Raw genomic sequence first — 18,556 nt, forward strand, 5'->3', positions numbered from 1 at the left:
CCCCAACCTCTTCTCAGAAGGCAGCTCTGGTCAGATAACCTGAAGCCCAAGGAACTGTGTCCGTGTGGGGCCCTCTACTGGCCGGGAGGACTCCATCCAGGGATGGGAGCTCGGAGACCTTGGAAGGGGAGTGGCGTCATCCTCATCTGCTGTTTTTCTTGCCTCTGCTCCCCCTCAATTCCAGTTCACTTTCCATACTAAAGCAGCAGTCAGATGAGGGTCCCAGCAAGTCTACTGCTAGAAATTTTGCCCAGAGAAATATTCCTACAAACGTGCCAAGACCTGTGTCCAGCATGGTTTCATGCTGAAAGATGAGGAATAATCCATGTGCCCATCAGCAGGGATGGGCTACATGCAATCTCACTTCCACGTGACAGAATACTACGCAGATGTTAAGAATAATGAGGTAGGGGCCTCCCTCGTGGTGCAGTGGTTAAGAATCTGCCTGCCAATGCAGGGGATACGGGTTCAAGCCTTGGTCTGGGAAGATCCCACAGGCTGTGGAGCAACTAAGCCCATGTGTCACAACTACTGAGCCTGCGCTCTAGAGCTCATGAGCCACAACTACCAAGCCCATGTGCCACAACTACTGAAGCCCACGCCTAGAGCCTGTGCTCCGCAACAACAGAAGTCACTGCAATGAGAAGCCCGCACACGGCAACAACGAGTAGCCCCCGCTCGCCACAACTAGAGAAAGCCCTCATTCAGCAACAAAGACCCAATGCAGCCAAAAAATAAATAAATTAATATTAAAAAAAATAATAATAATGAGGTAGATCCTAGGGTCCTGAAACAGAAACTGTCCTGGGTAAAGGGTTACGTGAAAAATCCAGGCATCAGAGAGAGTGTGCAGTATGGTCCCACCATTTCAAAAGTCTATGTGCGTAATCCTTAGAGACCACCTGGCGGACTCTACCATGTGGCTGTTGGTTTCTCTTCAGGGTAGTGAGACAAGCAGCACGGAGGAAACAGCATTCATTTTCTACCTTTTAATACTGCTTACATTTTTTCTTACACTTAAGTGCTGCTTTTTAAAACGATAAAGGACAAAAACAAACAGAAGTCCTGGGACCTCCCTGGTGGTCCAGTGATTAAGAATCCACCTTCCGGGCTTCTCTGGTGCAGTGGTTAAGAACCTGCCTGCCAATGCAAGGGACACACGTTCGAGCCCTGACCCAGGAAGATTCTACATGCCGCGGAGCAACTAAGCCCATGTGTCACAACTACTGAGCCTGAGCTCTAGAGCCCGCAAGCCACAACTACTGAGCCCACTTGCCATAACTACGAAGCCTGCGTGCCTAGAGCCTGTGCTCCGCAACAAGAGAAGCCACAACAATAAGAAGCCCGTGCATCGCAACGAAGAGTAGCCCCTGCTCACCGCAACTAGAGAAAGCCCACGCACAGCAACGAAGAGGGAAAAAAAAAAAGCAAACAAAAAGAATCCACCTTCCAATGCAGGGGATACGGGTTCGATCCCTGGTCAGGGAACTAAGATCCCACATGCTGTGGGGCAACTAAGCCTGTGCACTGCAACTACTGAGCCCGTGAACTCTGGAGCCCGTGCACCACACCTACAGAAGCCCGTGAACCGCAACTAGAGAAGCCAGCTCACCGCAATGAAAAGAAACCCACGTGCCACAACAAAGACCCAGCACAGCCAAAAAACACAGAAGTCCCATGGTTTAGAGTTAACACCTTCTCACGTGTTTTTCCTAGTCCTCCTGTCCAGAGGCAAAGGCTGCTTGGGTGCCCTGCACTCAGGACCCCCAGGGCTGTCTCTCCAGCTTCCCTCCTGGGGTCACCACTCTGGCCACCTCCTGCCCCACTCTACTTCCTGACCTGGCCACGTAGGCTCTCCCTGGGCGGTCCCAAGCCTTTGCTCCCTTAGCTCCTGTAGCCTCCTCCACCTCCAGCTGGTGACTGTCTCCTCCTTTTTTTAAAAATTAATTAATTTATTTTTGGCTGCGTTGGGTCTTCGTTGCTGAACGCAGGCTTTCTCTAGTTGCGGTGAGTGGGGGCTACTCTTTGTTGTGGTGTGCGGGCTTCTCATTGCGGTAGCTTCTCTTGTTGCAGAGCATGGGCTCAGCAGTTGTGGCTCGCGGGCTCTAGAGCACAGGCTCAGTAGTTGTGGCACATAGGCTTAGTTGCCCCGCGGCATGTGGGATCTTCCCGGACCAGGGCTCAAACTCGTGTCCCTGTATTGGCAGGCGATTCTTAACCACTGCGCCACCAGGGAAGTCTCTGTCTCCTCCTTTTTCCAGGCCCACCTCCAAAAGAGCACTCAGTGTCCTCTGGAAAGGGTTTCCTTGACACATCCTCAAGCACATCACACACAGGAGGGGCTCGGAGCCCGTACCTGTTTACCTCCAGATCGAATACATGAGGCCCACCCCTGACATTTGCAGATGCCTAGTAAATGATTCAGGACCCCCATTACGAGCAACTTCTAGAGTGGTGATAACTAAGGTTTACAATGCGTTTTCAATTTACAAAGGGCTTTTATGCTCATCATCCAGGTTAGTCCCTGCAATAACCTCAAAAGGAGTACATACAGCACAGACAGGGCAAGGGAAGCTGAGGGATGTTAGGTAATCCATCCAAGGTTACTGCGGGGAAGTGCAGGACTGAGATTAAAAGCCTGGTTTGCTGATCTCCAATCCCATGCCCCTTCCTCAACAGGAACCCTAATGAGGCATTCAGGAATCCAGCCTCTCCAACACCTACCCAGGGCCCCAAAGTGCTGGGTATGCTGAACTCCTCCATCTGATTTCTCTAGATTTTCTGCCCACATTCTTATTGTCAGGATATCATGAAAGCAACTGCCTTGTGGGAATCAAGAGGGTCTCGTGACCAACAACCCAGTGAAAACATGAAGTCAGGTCTAACAAGTCATGACTGATCCACCACTGCTGAATCCTCGTGATCAGCCCCCTTCCTAAATGCTCACTGTCTACCTATTCCATCATCTGCAAAATTCCACAGAATTCCACCAGAATTTGTCCACAAAATCCCATTCAGAATTCTGTGAAGGAGTCAAGTCAGAAGAATTCTAAGTTCACTTTTTCCAGGATCTCCTTTTTTCCTCCTTTTTGAAAACTGGGCCAGTTAGCGACCTCCATTCTTATTTCACTATTAGATCCCCAACGCCTGGTACACGGCAGGTATGGAACAAACTATACTTGGGGTATTACCCCATCTCCACGGTTTTTCAAAAGTAACTAACTGTTGCTGTGCCAATAAGGTATCCCCGCTTTTTCTTCCTTCAAAATATTAGGAAATAATTTTTCCAGTCTGAAAATCTAAACACATTTCATGTGGCTGGGTACCCTCATACACCTTGGGCTTTCTATACTCCCTTCCGAGTTTCAAGGGACTGGACTATATCTCTAAGGTTCTCTCCAGATTTCCAGGATACCTGATTAAGCTGGATGCCAAGGACTGTCTTTTGCCCTGTGTTTGTTAACACGACACCACGTTCCAGAAGTCGTGGACACTTGGCTCCCTTTCTGTAAAACACTGACCGAGCTCCATGAGCCCCACACTGGGGTGGGCTTGTTCTCATACACTTTCATTTAATTCTCATAACCCTGTGAGGTTGGGATGTCATCTCCTTGTTATGTATGAAGAACTGAAGTCCTAATAGAAGGTCATTCAAGGTTACAGGTCTAGGAATTGGCAGAGTTGGGATTTAACCCAAGACTTTGGATTCCAGGTCCAAGACACTAAAGTTGCCTCAAATAACTATTTTATACTTGCTATTTGATTTACAGTGGTGTTTTTAAGTTTGGTCGAAAGAACTGCAGCATCGGACACCCCTGGGCAGCTTGTTGAAAGTGATGATTCCTGGACCTACCCCAGGCCGATATAATAATAATTGCTGAGAGCGAGCCCAAGTATTGCATTTTATAGAAGCCCCGGTGTTTCTGATGCAGATTGAAAGCCGAAACCACCGCTTTCCTCTTCCACTTGATTCCACTCTACTCTCACACGAACCCTGAGAAGCAGGCAGCACAAATCACTAGCAACCCCTTGTTACAAATGAGGAAATGACTGCAAGGCAGCTTGTTCATCTTCTTGTTCTGGATGCAGCTTAAGTACAGAAATGTTTGGTGGTTGACATTCTGTACAGCCTTGGCTTGCTGGGGACTTCCACCCTCCTGGCGCTGTTCTTACTCATGTGTAACACACAGTAGCTGCCTCTGTCTTTTTTTTTTTTTTTTTTGCGGTACGCGGGCCTCTCACTGCTGTGGCCTCTCCCGTTGCAGAGCACAGGCTCCGGACATGCAGGCTCAGTGGCCATGGCTCACGGGCCTAGCCGCTCCGCGGCATGTGGGATCTTCCTGGACCGGGGCACGAACCCGTGTCCCCTTGCATCAGCAGGCGGACTCTCAACCACTGCACCACCAGGGAAGCCCATGCCTCTGTCTTTTCCTCACTGACACCGCAGTGTTGCTCAAGGTACAGTGGGAAAAGGTGACTCCAGAATATAGGGTCTTCTCATGAAAAGGCAGCCTTTGGAACTGAAACAAGTTAACAAAACAAAACGCAAGGGCTGACAAAAACAAAAACAGCCGGTGCTGCTGCAAGAGTCAGTGCTACTGATGGGAGTGGAGTGGGGCACCCCCTGTTCTAACCAGGATCACCACCGGGCCGCCTCAGCGAGGCAGGACCAGAAGGTGACTGACATGTAAGAGAAAACCACCCTAATTCAAACCTGAAACCTGGCTTGAGGTACTGGGAGGTTTTTCCTGGTAATAATAGGGAGGAGTGTGGAGACAGAGAGCTTGTTAGCACCCTTCCAGCACTGCCCAAGTGAGGAGGGATTCTAGCCCTTGCTAATTTACAAGGCAAATTAGCACAGTGGGCTGGGCAGTGCAGAAGGCATACCATCCTTCAAGGCTGCAGCATTGCTGGTTTTAGACTCCAGAATGACATTTATAGACAGAGATCTTATTCTATGCCCCCATTTCAGAAGAAGAGCTCTTGCCTGGGAGAATACTGCAGAACAAAGATATGGGGATGACGTGCACTGGAAGGGCTTTATCCAAGTGTCAAAAGAGAAAGATGGTTGTTCGATAAAAACATGATTCGCCCAACAAGCACTGAGTGCCCGCTGCGTTCTTGGCACTCTGCCGAGCTCTGGGAAACAAAGATGAACTGGATGTGGCTCTGGACTCAGAGAATTTCATACTCCGAGACTGATGTTAGACGTGTAAACAGATACTGACAGGGCCACGACTGAGGTTATACAAGGAGAGTAACAAAGACAGAGAAAAAGGCTCCTCTGATTGGTGGGGAGGAGTGTGGGTGCATTCGGGGAGGCTCCTCCACAGAGGACTGGCTGCATCGGCTGAGTCTAACAGGCTGATCGCCAGGCAGACAAGAGGCATTCCACCTGAAGGAACAACATGTGCAAAAGCACTGAGGCGGAACAGGGGAAGGTCCATCCGCCGCAGCACAGGGCGCATGTGAAGAGCGAGCAGAGGGGAGGCTGGGAGGGGGAAGAGGGCACGGCAGACCACCAAGAGTCAGGTCACCCACAGGTGGTGAGGAGTTATCAGAGGTATTTAAGCAAGCAGAGGCTCCCAATGAAGAAAACACAAAGCCTGAAACACCAAAGAGAGCGCTGGTCCTTAGCTGCCAGTTCCTCTCCCTGAACAGGCATTTGTCTCAAGTCCACAGCTGGCTGTGTGTACATCCACTGAAGCCTGCTGGCCAACCAGTGTTCTCTAACAGCAGACCACGGCTTCATCCTCAGGCCACGTCTCCACCGAGGTGTTCCTTTTAACACCTGAGATTTGCCTGCATGAGCTGTAAAAGAACAGGGTCACAACCCCTTTGTAGATAATTATCCACTGTTGCTCTGTAACACTAATATTAGAAAACTGAATGTTTAACATTCAGTGTCAAATGCTGTGTTTACACATTCTTCCCCTGACTGTACGGGGAAAGAGTGCTTTGGATACCTTGACAAATCTCCGGGAAATGTCTGGCAGAGAAGACCTGAAAATCTAACCTGGCTGACAACAAACTTGCTGTGTGATCTAAGGCAAGCCATTAAACATCTCTGGGCTTCCATTTCTTCCTCTGTAAGAGGAAGGAGTTAGGTGAGCAAAACATTCTACACCAGTAGGTCAATGCTGAAGGGCTGTGGTCAGAGAAACGCTGACTGGCTGAACACCCAGAGACCTCTCCAAGGCTAGGGTCACCTTGGTGAATCCAGGACCCTAATTCAGGCCTCATTTTTGACCTTTTAGGTCCAGGAACAGGACTTCATAGTATCCAGAGAGGTGCAGACATTCTAGGATGTGTCTATCCTAACCATTTATTGACCTCTGTCCATTTATGAATTGGCCCTTGAAAGCAGAACACCACATCCCCTGTACAGGTGCTGCTCCCTGATCCTTCCTGTCATCAAGAATCCCAGGAAGCCGAGTTAGGCATCAGAAGGCTGCACTGTGAGCATGGACTTAAAATACAAGGAAATGAGGAGCCATGGAGAGAAATTTCGTTCTGGCAGCCATGAGCTAGCCAAACCAGCCCTGCCTACAACAAAGAACACCCTTCTGGTGACTAAACCCAGATTCAGTATCTCTATGTGGACATACTTCTAGTTTTGCCGGACTTTTCACTTACTGTTTCACTGTTGGCCACTCATTATTCTACTGGTTTTTAAACTAATTTTTAATTGAAAAAAAATCATTACTTCTTTAGATATGTAACAATCACCAATTCACGTACTATTCAGCCCAGACACTGGGCTCCCTGGGAGCTACTAACAAATGGCTACCAGTCATGGGCACTCACTCTGCAAGCCCTGGTCCCACCAGGGCCACGCATGGCTTCACTCACTCAGCCCTCACAATAACATGACGAGGCAGGCACTAGGCTACTTTCTCCACTTCATAGATGAGGAAACAAAGCACAGAAAGGGTAAGTAACTTGCCCAAGGTGCACAGCTAATAAATGGCAGGACCAGGATTCTAACCCAAGCAATCTGGTTCTAGAGTCTTTCTTAACTACCACACAATACTGCTCTTGTTACACACAGATCCAACTAGTTTAACTCCCAGAGGACAAACTTCATTTCCAAGTTCTTGGAGAATCGCCAAACCATCCACCCCCTCCCTGCCATAAATCACCCACAAGTAAAAGATATTTTTTTCCCCCACTTTATACTCAATAGGCATCTTTAGCTAATGCCATCCTTCAAAGATTTCTAAAAATTTGAAAAACAAATACATTAAAAAACTTGCGATTAGAATTGGGATTTGTCAGATTTCAGGACAGTTCATAACTAGTTTGGGCCATAGTTGAACATTTCTCTTTCTCTCTCCAGGGCTTGCTCTTGTCTGGACTGTACCTACAGAGTACAGCTCAAGACCTGCTGCTGGACAGGAGGACTCCTGGGTCAGCCTCTTTGGCTCCTTTGGGGGCAGAAGACAAATCATTTACTTTTCACTCGACACTTGTAGGCAATTGTCCCAAATAACCCAACGTCTGGAACCAGTTCCTCCCTGCCATTTACAGTAACTGCAGCCACGGTGGCTGCTAAGGGAAGTATGTGGGGAAGGGGAAGGGCAGGGAAAGGCCTCACTTTCATCACATCACTTGGCCACCCCAGGCAATTCATTCAACAAATATCCCTCCTATGCCAACATGTGCTCAGTGGTGACACATAAAGGGCAAAAAACCCTGTGGTCCCTGACCAAGTTATGCTAGCATATTAGAGACCTCAGGATGTCACTAAGGAGATGAGCAAATGAATAAATGTGAGATTAAACCCACAAAAAAAGCTTCAAGGGAAGGTCTATGAAAGCATAAAACAGGGGCCACAACCTATTCTGTAACTGTTTCCCTGAGACATCCTTTCCTCATCCAGGTAAAGACCTGAAGGATGAGCAGGTGTTAACTAGGCGAAAAGAGGGTGAGAGAGCATTCCAGGCACAGGCAGCAGGATCAAAGGCCTTGTCGAAAGGAAGAAGGGCGAGTTTTGGACCTGTGAAGAGCAGCAAGGCTGAAGTAGAGGAAACGGGAGGCTATGGGGTGAGGCCAGACCATGGGGAACTCTACAGGCCACAGAAAGGACTTTGGCCTTTATCCAAGAATGCTGGAGAGTCGTTGAAGTGTATGAGGACAGAGAGATGACAGAGTGTGACGTGGTCAGATTTTTTTCTTTTTCTTTTTTTTTGCGGCACGTGGGCCTCTCACTGTTGTGGCCTCTCCCATTGCGGAGCACAGGCTCCGGACGCGCAGGTTCAGTGGCCATGGCTCACGGGCCCAGCCGCTCCGCGGCATGTGGGATCTTCCCGGACCGGGGCACGAACCCGTGTCCCCTGCATCGGCAGGCAGACTCTCAACCACTGTGCCACCAGGGAAGCCCAGATTTTTTTTCTTTTTAAAGATCACTCACTCTGGTGGCTCTGTGGAGAATGTATTGGGGGTCCAAAGTGACCATGGACAGTTAGAAGGCTACTGTGGTCATCAGGTGAGGGATGATGGTAAACTGGAACACGGTGGTGATAGGAGAAATGGAAAGACGTGAACGCATTCAAAGTATAATCTGGAGATAAAACTGACAGGCTTGGATATAAGGATGAGAAAGAAGAGGTATCGTGAAGGACACCTGGGTTCTGGCTTGGGCAGTGGGTGGATGGTGGTGCCATTCAACAGGACAGGTTACGATGGAAAAGGAGCCAGTTCTGGGGGGAAGACTGAAGGCCCAGCTGGGTCTGAGATGCCTGCAAGACCTCCGAATGGACATGTGAAGTTAACAGCAGGATACTAGTCTAGAACTCAGTGGAGAGGTCTGGACTGCACACCGATTCCATCAGTATGTGGAGTATGTGGTCATCAGCATGTGGAGGACAGGAGCCATGGGGGTGGGTAAGACTGCCCAGGGAGGGAACAGTGAGCCCACCTGGAGGAACGGCAATGTTTCAGAGCTGGATAGAGGGGGGTAAGCAAACTGGAATGACCAGAGAAGTGGGAGGAAACAAAGGGGGCATGGAATGTCAGGGAAGCCAAGGGAAGGAAACGTTTCAAGAGTGACCGAGACACTAATAATAAACGCTAACATATATTAAGTCTTAATTACAGCCAGGCACTCTGCTGAGGGCTTTGAATACATGTTCAAATTTAGTCTGCACAACAACCTTTTGAGGTGGGAACCATTTCACTCTTTTATAGATGAGGAAACTGTGGCAAAGAAAGGTTAAGGCGGTGACTCATGAGGAGCTGGGATGGAAACTCAAGCAGCCTGACTGCAAACTCTGATTCACCTGACTACCTCCAGGGCAGCTCGGGAGGCCATACAAGATGAGGACTGAAGAGTGGCCAGCGGACGGACCGCTGAGTCTATCCTCTGGGACACCCCCAAGGGAATGTTCCAAGGGAGAGACAGAATGGAAGCCAGACTACAGCCCATTATTAGGAACGCTCCAAGTTTTGACCTGTTTTTCAGCTGTCTGAGGGAACCAACTGGGAGATATGACCAGTAGGTCCAATCTGTGTCCCTGACAGCAGCTAACTGGGTGCTTTAATACAGTAGATGATGCTCAAAATGAAATGAGAACGGCTCAGGAGCACAGTGTTGCTACGTGCTGCTGCTGACCCTTTACATCACCCCATCCTAATGTTTTCCGAGTGCTCTCTGATGTGTTACCTCCGTGATCCTCACAACGACTTCATGAGGTGGGTTACTTTCACCACATCTTAGAGATAGGAAACTGAGACTCATCACAGCTAAGGAACTTGCCCACAGTTACACAGCTGGCCTGGCTCAGCTAAGGCTCAAATCCAGGTCTTCTGACTCCAGGTCTAATGTTCTTTCGTGGGAGTCACAGTGGAAAGAAGACCCTTCTTTGGAGCCAGAGAGACCTAACTTCGAGTGTCAGCTCTGTGTGACCCTGGGCAAGTTACTCTACCTTTCTGGGCCTTCCTGTATAAAATGGGGTTGTAGGGTTACCATGAGGGTTGAATCAGATAATCTAAGTGAAACTCCCAATACAATGCTTAGTAAATTATCAGTCGTCCATCCCTGGCCCCACCCCCACCCCCTCCATCTCTGCCCTGCACAGCCAATGTGGGGCTTCTACGGGGTCTTATTTTTGTTTTTCCAAAGAACAGAGCAGGATTAAGGCACATTGAAGGTCACAAGCTGCTGCTACATATTAGAAGTCCCACTCTGTTCATGCTGGAGTCCCTTGTCGGGGCAGAAGAAGGCCCAGGTGTTTGTCCTTCCCCTTCCCTGCGGGGCAAGCCCCAGGCCCCAGGCATCTATCCAGCAGCCAGCCTTAATGACCTGCTGGCTGGCTGTTTCCTTAGAGATAAACTAGACAAACTAGAATCAAAGGCTTTTGGGTCAATAAACAGGACAGCAACACCAACAGTACAACAGCAGAGGGCAGGGTTGCCCCACTGACTCCCACGCCAGGAGCCAGAGACCCAGGAGAAATTTAACAGCACTTTTACTGACACTAGAGTTCATGAAGCCTTTGAACCAATGTCCTTCAGTGCTATCTGACACCACCAGTGTGTGGAGGGTGATTTCTTTTCACCCTGAAGGCACAGAAGAGGAAACTGAGCCTCAGGGAGGGTAAATGACTGCCCTAGTCAGGAATGCAAAGACTCTGGTAAGCAAGGAGTCAGGATGCCTGGGTTCAAATCCCAACTATGCCAGTTACTAGCTCTGTGACTGTAGCAAGTGACCTCCATTTCCCTACATTTGTAAAATAAGTAAGACCAGTACCACATTAGGTTGTTGTAGGAATTAAATGAGATAATGTACGTGACATACACTTAGGACAGTGTCTGGTGCAGAGTAAGCACTCAATAAGTGGTACCTGTTACTGTAACTATCATTCTACTGCGCTTGTTTGGATGGGGGTGTGGGTGAGAAAATGAGCACAGCTTTCGGCACTGCAGAAAACACTGTCGTCAGCCAGCCCATTATACCACAGTCTCGGTCGCTACATGTGTGATTTCTTCACCGGCCTTTCCTGGAGTCACAAATTTAGAGGAAATGGTCTGTAGCTTGATGAAGTGACAACAGCTTTCTATCTGCATCATCCCTTTTCCAGAGCACCGCCATTAGGCAACACTTCTCCAAAGAGAAAGCTGTTCACGATCCTGAGAAAGGAGACCCTGAAAGTTCCCAGGAGCCTTAAGAATGGTGGAGTTTCCCCTGTGATAATGCTGTCAGGAATCGGGTCAAACAACAGAGTTCCAGGTAGGGGCCATAAAGAGGCAGTTTTTCCCTCCTCCCACAATCTCTCCTCCTTGGCCAAACACCTCTGACTAAGGGGAAAGGACAATCAAGGACAATCGTCAGAAAACTCAAGTTTCCCTGGTTTGCCAACATGCCAAGAGACCAGGTCACCATTCATAGCTTCTCATTGTAACCTCAACTACAAACAATGTGCAGTCCGGCTGCTTTCCTGGCCTCCCCCAGAGAGAGGGAGCCAGTTCCTGAGAGCTTCAGAGAGAATGTCCCCAGCTCTAGAACCAATGGCACTGCTCAAGAAGGAAGGTCAGAGGTATGGAGTACAAACAGGCCCGCTGCGAAGGCTGAGGAGAGGAAACGGGAGGGCTGGTCAGCCAAGCATCCAGAGATCAGAGAGATCCTGGCTGGGCGCCCCAACTGCAGCAGCACAATTACGGACTTCCAGGAAGTACGTTAACTGGCCTCCAAAGTACAGCCCCAGGTCCCAGCCGTAAGTGGTTTCCTATTGTCTGGGCACCTGAGAATCTGGCGGAGGCAAGAGGCAAGATTATGTATGTGGCTGCAGACAGGGGATGGGCTAGTGTAAGGAGAAGGCAAGGGGAGGAGTTTTTTTTGTTTTGTTTTGTTTTTTTGTGGTACGCGGGCCTCTCACTGTTGTGGCCTCTCCCATTGTGGAGCACAGGCTCCGGACGCGCAGGCTCAGCGGCCATGGCTCACGGGCCCAGTCACTCCGCGGCATGTGGGATCTTCCCAGACCGGGGCACGAACCCATGTCCCCTGCATCAGCAGGCGGACTCGCAACCACCGCGCCACCAGGGAAGCCCCGAGGGGAGGAGTTTGAACCAAACCCCAGCAATTTCTCCATTCAATATCCAGCCCCACCCTGTGACTAGGAAAACAAAGGTATGGGGGAAGGGTAGAAGAAAAGTCATTTCCTTTATTGTAACTGGAGCCCAGCTGGGTAAGAGTGAGGCTGGAATGGAGTCAGGAAGAATGAATTACTTTGGGTAGCACGGAAGGAGGGTCCTGCTTCTAGCAGGCCTGCACCCAGACACTGTGAATTCATCGGAGAATCACGGATAAGCTGAGGTAGAAGAGACCTTAAAAGACTATTCAGGCTAATGCCTCAGGCTCCTCATAACCCAGGTCGCTTCTGTGGCCAGACAAGTACAATACTTCCCAGCCCTGAAGATATTCCTCCAATTTGGGAAAAAATCGAATTGGCTCCAAAGCAGCCAACCTCCCCAGGGCAAATCACCAGGCTCCATCTGAGGGCTCCATGCCATCCAGTTTTCGTGGGAAAGCTCAGGAGTCAGGAGATGCATCCTTTCAGTAGAGCTGGATCAGAAAGACTCCATCCTTGAGGCAAAGCTGCAAATAAGAGACTGAACCGAGATGCTCTGCTTCCCCCACAGGCGTGATCTTTGACTTAACTGTGCCAGGGTGGTTCAAAGTTAACCTTAATCCCCAAGGCTCCACATCAGATGACCAATGAGTGTGTTAAGAGAAATACACATATGCATGCAGGTATATATAGACACACATTCACAATATAACATAAAGTGACAACTGCTGATTATTAAAGGTTTTCTATGTGTCAGATGCTATGCTAGGGACTTTACATAGGTTATCACATTTAATCCTCCTGAACAACCTTGTGGGATGAGTACTATTCTTATCCCTATTTTACAGATGAGGTACCTGAAGTTCAGGGAAGTCACCTACGGTCAGTTAATAAACTGCAAAGCCAGGATTTGAAACCAGTCTCTTCCATAGCCTGAACTCTTTCCCACAAGGATAACGTGTCTTACTTCTTTATGAGCATGTATTTGTGTGTCTGTCTCTTTTATACACACACACACACACACAGTGCACTCTAACAAGTAGCATCTTCAGTTCTAGGGCCAGCTCTTTTCATCCATGGCCTAACTTTTTGGTTTCAGGCCTTGCATCTGTGATATGAAGGAGTTATATCATATAGTAGGTGGTTCTTCTAGTTATAGGAGAATCCAGAAATCCCAAAGATTAGCTTGTTCTACCCATTCCTGCTTATTTTGGTTAGAAGATATTCATACAAATAGGAAAACGGCAGGAACAAATAAGACCGTATGGGTTGGAGGCCAAGGAGAGCCTCAGTCTGGGAACTCTTTGGGTTCTGATGATGCTCGTTTGCCTCAGTTGTAAAATGAAAAGACTAGCCAGAGGCCCCTGCAGCTATGATACTCTGCTCCTATCTTACTAAAAGGCAAAGTAAAAGTGGAATCAAATTCCCTGAGGGTAACCAAGGAGGAGTAACCAAAGCAATCAGATCCACAGAGAAGACTGGAGAGCTCTGAGTTAGAGCTGAAAGGGCAGAAAAATGTTCCAACTCTTCCAGAGGCCAGAGCTCTCCAGGCCAACCCCCCACGTAATTCCCTGGGTGGAGACAAGTGCTTAAAGGTCAATTAAATTTCTTGATATCAGCACAGGGGATGCTTTGCAACATGAGCTGTGTGCGGGAGCTGGAGTTTACAGCACATGGTGCCCGGCTACGGTCTGTCTCATTCTCAGATCTCAGCACAGCCCTGCCACTTCAGACCACGGGGGACCACAAATGCCCACCCAGCCTCCAACGAGGAATGACCGCAGGTCAGGCGCTGTGTTATGCTCTGGAGAATACAAAGACAAGCTCCCACTCTCAAGGATTCCAACCATTCAGTGGGTGCCTACCATGAGCTGGACCCTTGGCATATATGACTTCATTCAATTTCAACAAGTCTGTGACAGAGATGATTAACACCTTTATTTTCCTGATGAGGAAACAGAGTCTCAGAGAAGAGGAACAAATCTGACATTAAAGTCTGTTATTTTCAAGAAACCGAGCTGCCTCCAAACAATAATCTAAGAGCTATAATAAAGTTAATAACAAAAAGCAGGAAACTAGGGAGGCATCCGTGGTGAAGAAGAGCTGGCTCTGCCAGCTGCACTACAAACAACCCTTGAGGCAACCGTGTAATCAGCAGTGCAGGCGTGGGAAAGTCGCTCTTTCTCGGCCTTGGTCTCCTCACCTATAAAGTGAGGGTGCTGGGACACCCCGGAAAGGTCTCCTCCCATCCCAAACCCCCCACCTCTAGCTGCACCTGGCCCATGTGTGGCTCTTCCACTTTCACCTGGTGTTTGCTCACATGCCCTTCCTGGGCATATCCCTTTGCTCCCTGAGCTCCCCCAAAATGGAAACTCTCTAGTAGGAAGCTTGTTTTGTATTTTCCAGAAGATGAAATAGTGCCTGGCCTGTAGCGCACTGGCAAAGACAGGGGTGTGGACCCACTTACCGGAAGCAGGAGCTGTGCCAGGCTTCGCTGACAGTCCTGTACAGCCTCTGGTTCAGAGCGACATGGTCTCCACAGCCCCGACACCTCCAGGCATCTTCACCTGCACACAAAACCAAGGGGCTCAGAGGCCAAAGAAGCAGGGGTGCAGGGATGGGATTCCTACCATGTAGAAGATGACCAAGTTAACAGACTCTCATACTGAAAGGGCTGGGTGATGCTCTGCTGGATGCACAGTTCCCTCCTCCACAAGATCCCTGGGGAGCTCTCATCCAGTTGTTCATCTCCCCACCACAGGGAATTCCTGGCCTCAAAAGTAGCCTCATTTTTTAAAATGAGACTTTTAAAAAAACGGTTCTGGTTGTTCCTTTTTCTACTGAAACAAAACCTGCCTTCTCCTTTCCTTCAGCCCTTGCTTATAGTTCTGAGTAGATGAAATGAACAAAGTCTCTTTATTTTCGGGTCAGCCTTTCCCACAATGGTCCCCAGCCAGCACCCAGAAATTTCTCCTCTCTAGGTTACACGTGTTGCTGCCTTTCCCTACTCTTCAAAAGCCCTGGTTGTGCAGATTTTCCATCACCCCAATGGTTCCATCATTCATTCAACCAACATCATGGGTCCTCTTGTTGGACCCATGGGTCCAAGCTCTACATTGGAGACTGTTGGATAAATTACCCCTGCTCCTCAAAGAGGAAATCCACTGGAAAAGAAACATTCTTCCATATTGTACTCTTTCATTAAGATGTTATTTCAGGGGTAGAAGCAAAGTGCTATCTTAGTTCAGAGAAAGAAATTACAAGGGTAGAAGGGAAAGAAAAACATTTAATCCCTCCTATATGCCAAGAACTGTGCTAGATGCTTTCACAGACCCAATCTCATTTAATTCTCAAAACAATCCTGTGAGACAGGTATTATTATATTCATTTAACGGATAAGAGAACTGAAGCTTGGGGCCAGGGGTGAAAGGCCAAGCGGCAGAGTTAGCATCCCAACTCAGGTCTGCCCCATTCTAAAGCCTGTGCTCTTTCTAGTTCCTGCCCATTCCACTCAGGGGAGCCAGGATAGTCTTTGCAGGGGAAGCTGAGCCTTGAAAGATGGGCAAGATTTACTACAGGCTGAAAAAGTATGGGGAAGAGCTGTGTAGGCTGAGAGATTAGCATGGGCAGTAGCACAGAGTCAGTCCACATCCCTCCGAAAGGGACAGAGCACAATACTCCTGGTGTGGCTCAGATGTTAACTTGTTGAAATAAAAGGGCAGCTGAGATCAAGTTGTGGTACCTGACTCAGCCCTAGAAAGCGGGACAAGGTTGTTACAAGACTCCCTTGTGCGCCCCGTGTGTGTGGCTTTGTTCTCTCTGGGTAACTCCAGACTGCCACAGGCACAGTGACAGTCACCGGACCCTGTTTTACAGGCACAGGGGCCATGAATAGACAATGCACGGCTTCGGGCACTTCAGGATTGCTTGGCGGCATTCTGGGGCAGCCAGGGCACAGACAGCTGTCCTCATAGCCCAGAGGAGAGTTAAATGAGCTGGCAGAAGGCTTTAAAGCCCGACCCACCTGCTCCTCTCCCATACATGTATCACCTCCTGGATCTAAACTTCCTAGACTCTCAAGAGGGAGGGGCCTTTGTGGTTTTGGGTGGTAGTGGTTGGACAGTGCACCATCAACCTCACAAACTCCAAGGCAGAAAAATCTGAGACACTCATTCAAACTGGTTTATGGGTGAGACAGTGAATTAGTGAGGTTTTTTTTTAAATATTATTATTAGTTTTACATCTTTATTGGAGTATAATTGCTTTACAATGTTGTGTTAGTTTCTGCTGTATAACAAAGTGAATCAGCTACACATATACATATATCCCCATATCCCCTCCCTCTTGCGCCTCCCTCCCACTCTCCCTATCCCACCCCTCTAGGTGGTCACAAAGCACCGAGCTGATCTCCCTGTGCTATGCAGCTACTTCCCACTAGCTATCTATTTTACATTTGGTAGTGTATATATGTGAATGTTACTCTCTCACTTCATCCCAGCTTACCCTCCCCGTGTCCTCAAGTCCATTCTCTATGTCTGCATCTTTATTCCTGTCCTGCCCCTAGGTTCTTCAGAACCACTTTTTTTTTTTTTTTTTTTTAGATTCCATATATGTGTGTTAGCGTGCGGTATTTGTTTTTCTCTTTCTGACTTAACTTCACTATGTATGACAGACTCTAGGTCCATCTCCCTCACTACAAATAACTCAATTTCGTTTCTTTTTATGGCTAATATTCCACTGTATATATGTGCCACATCTTCTTTATCCATTCACCTGTCGATGGACACTTAGGTTGCTTTCATGTCCTGGCTGTTGTAAATAGTACTGCAGTGAACACTGTGGTGGTACGTGTCTCTTTTTGAATTATGGTTTTCTCAGGGTATATGCCCAGTAGTAGGATTGCTGGGTTATATGGTAGTTCTGTTTTTAGTTTTTTAAAGGAACCTCCATACTGTTTTCCATAGTGGCTGTATCAATTTACATTCCCACCAACAGTGCAAGAGGGTTCCCTTTAGTGAGAGGGTTTTTAATGAACAGATATCCAAATGAATCTTCCAAATTCTGGAAGTACCAGAGTTTGGGAACTCTTACATGAAAGGGCTTTCAGGCTGCCACCAGCAAATCTCATTATTTTAAGCCACACCTTGTTTCTTGCTTTTACTTTTTAACCAGCAAGGAATAGTCTCTGACCCGACCACCCACTTACTCAACAATTCAACATCTTGGCTCTGAGTGACCTCTGGTTGTTTCCAAAATTCAAAAAGAATCAGGACTTTCCACTGTGAAGATATTCGAGATAACTTGTTATGGCCACACCCTCCAGAGCCTGCCCTGCCCTCCAGTCTTTTTTTTTTTAATATAAATTTATTTATTTTATTTATTTATTTTTGGCTGCGTTGGGTCTCTGTTGATGCGCAAAGGCTTTCGCTAGTTGCGGCGAGTGGGGGGCTACTCTTCGTTGCAGTGTGTGGGCTTCTCATTGGAGTGGCTTCTCTTGTTGCAGAGCGCAGGCTCTGGGTGCCCGTGTGCTAGTAGCTGTGGCACGTGGGCTCAGTAGTTGTGGCCTGCGGGCCCTAGAGCACAGGCTCAGTAGTTGTGGCACACGGGCTTAGCTGCTCCGCAGCATGTGGGATCTTCCCAGACCAGGGCTCAAACCCATGTCCCCTGCATTGGCAGGTGGATTCTTAACCACTGCGCCACCAGAGAAGTCCCCCTCCGGTCTTGAGAAACTCAACACCATTCAACACTTACGTAACACGTGCTCTGTGCTAGGCACTAGGGGCACAAAAATCAAGACCCTCTACTCCCTCCTCTCATAGCCACCTGGTTCCACCTTTGAAATGTCCCTCCAATCCTTCTCTGTCCTTCAGCACTGCCCGAGTTCAGGTGTTTGGCTTCTTTTCCTGGTGTGCTGCACAGTCTTAGCTGGCTCACCCAGACTCCCCAATGTCTACAGAACTCAACTGTTGACTCCACCCCATCCCACCTCTCAGAAGACAGTCTCCACCACCACTCCCTTCTCCACTGGCTCCTTCCAACTGTCATTTAAATAAATTCAAGTCTTTCCCATTAAAAAAAAAAAAACCTGGACCCCACTTTCTCCTCTAGCTACCACCCTTGCTTCCCCATGTCACAGCCACACATATTAAAAAGTTGTCTAACAGGGAATTCCCTGGCGGTCCAGTGGTAAGGACTCCGCACTTTTACTGCAAGGGCGCGGGTTCAATCCCTGGTCAGGGGACTAAGACCCTGCAAGACAGGCGGCGCAGCAAAAAAAAAAAAAAAAAAAGTTGTCTAATAAAAAACAAACTTATGGCTACCAAAGGAGAAAAGGCAGGGAGGGATAAATTAGGAGTTTGGGATTAACAGATACACACTACTATATATAAAACAGATAAACAACAGGAGCTACTGTACAGCATGGGGAACTATATTCAATATCCTGTAATAAAACACAATGGAAAAGAATATGAAGAATGTATATATAT

At 48.3% G+C, this 18,556-nt stretch overlaps 1 protein-coding gene across 4 annotated transcripts in view; it reads right to left on the bottom strand.

The window, feature by feature from the left end:
• LOC113629665 (E3 ubiquitin-protein ligase RNF185) overlaps positions 1 to 18,556 on the bottom strand; it is an 88,113-nt gene that overhangs the window by 28,432 nt on the left and 41,125 nt on the right. For all 4 annotated transcript variants that reach the window (XM_027124248.1, XM_027124246.1, XM_027124247.1 and 1 more), the window contains one exon: positions 14,536 to 14,635. In XM_027124248.1, the coding sequence (XP_026980049.1) occupies positions 14,536 to 14,635 (100 nt within the window). The remainder of the gene's footprint in view (positions 1 to 14,535; positions 14,636 to 18,556) is intronic.

Source organism: Aethalodelphis obliquidens, unplaced genomic scaffold (genome assembly GCF_003676395.1).
Source record: "Aethalodelphis obliquidens isolate GAN/ISIS:26980383/991018 unplaced genomic scaffold, ASM367639v1 scaffold28, whole genome shotgun sequence".
NCBI lineage: Eukaryota > Metazoa > Chordata > Mammalia > Artiodactyla > Delphinidae > Aethalodelphis > Aethalodelphis obliquidens.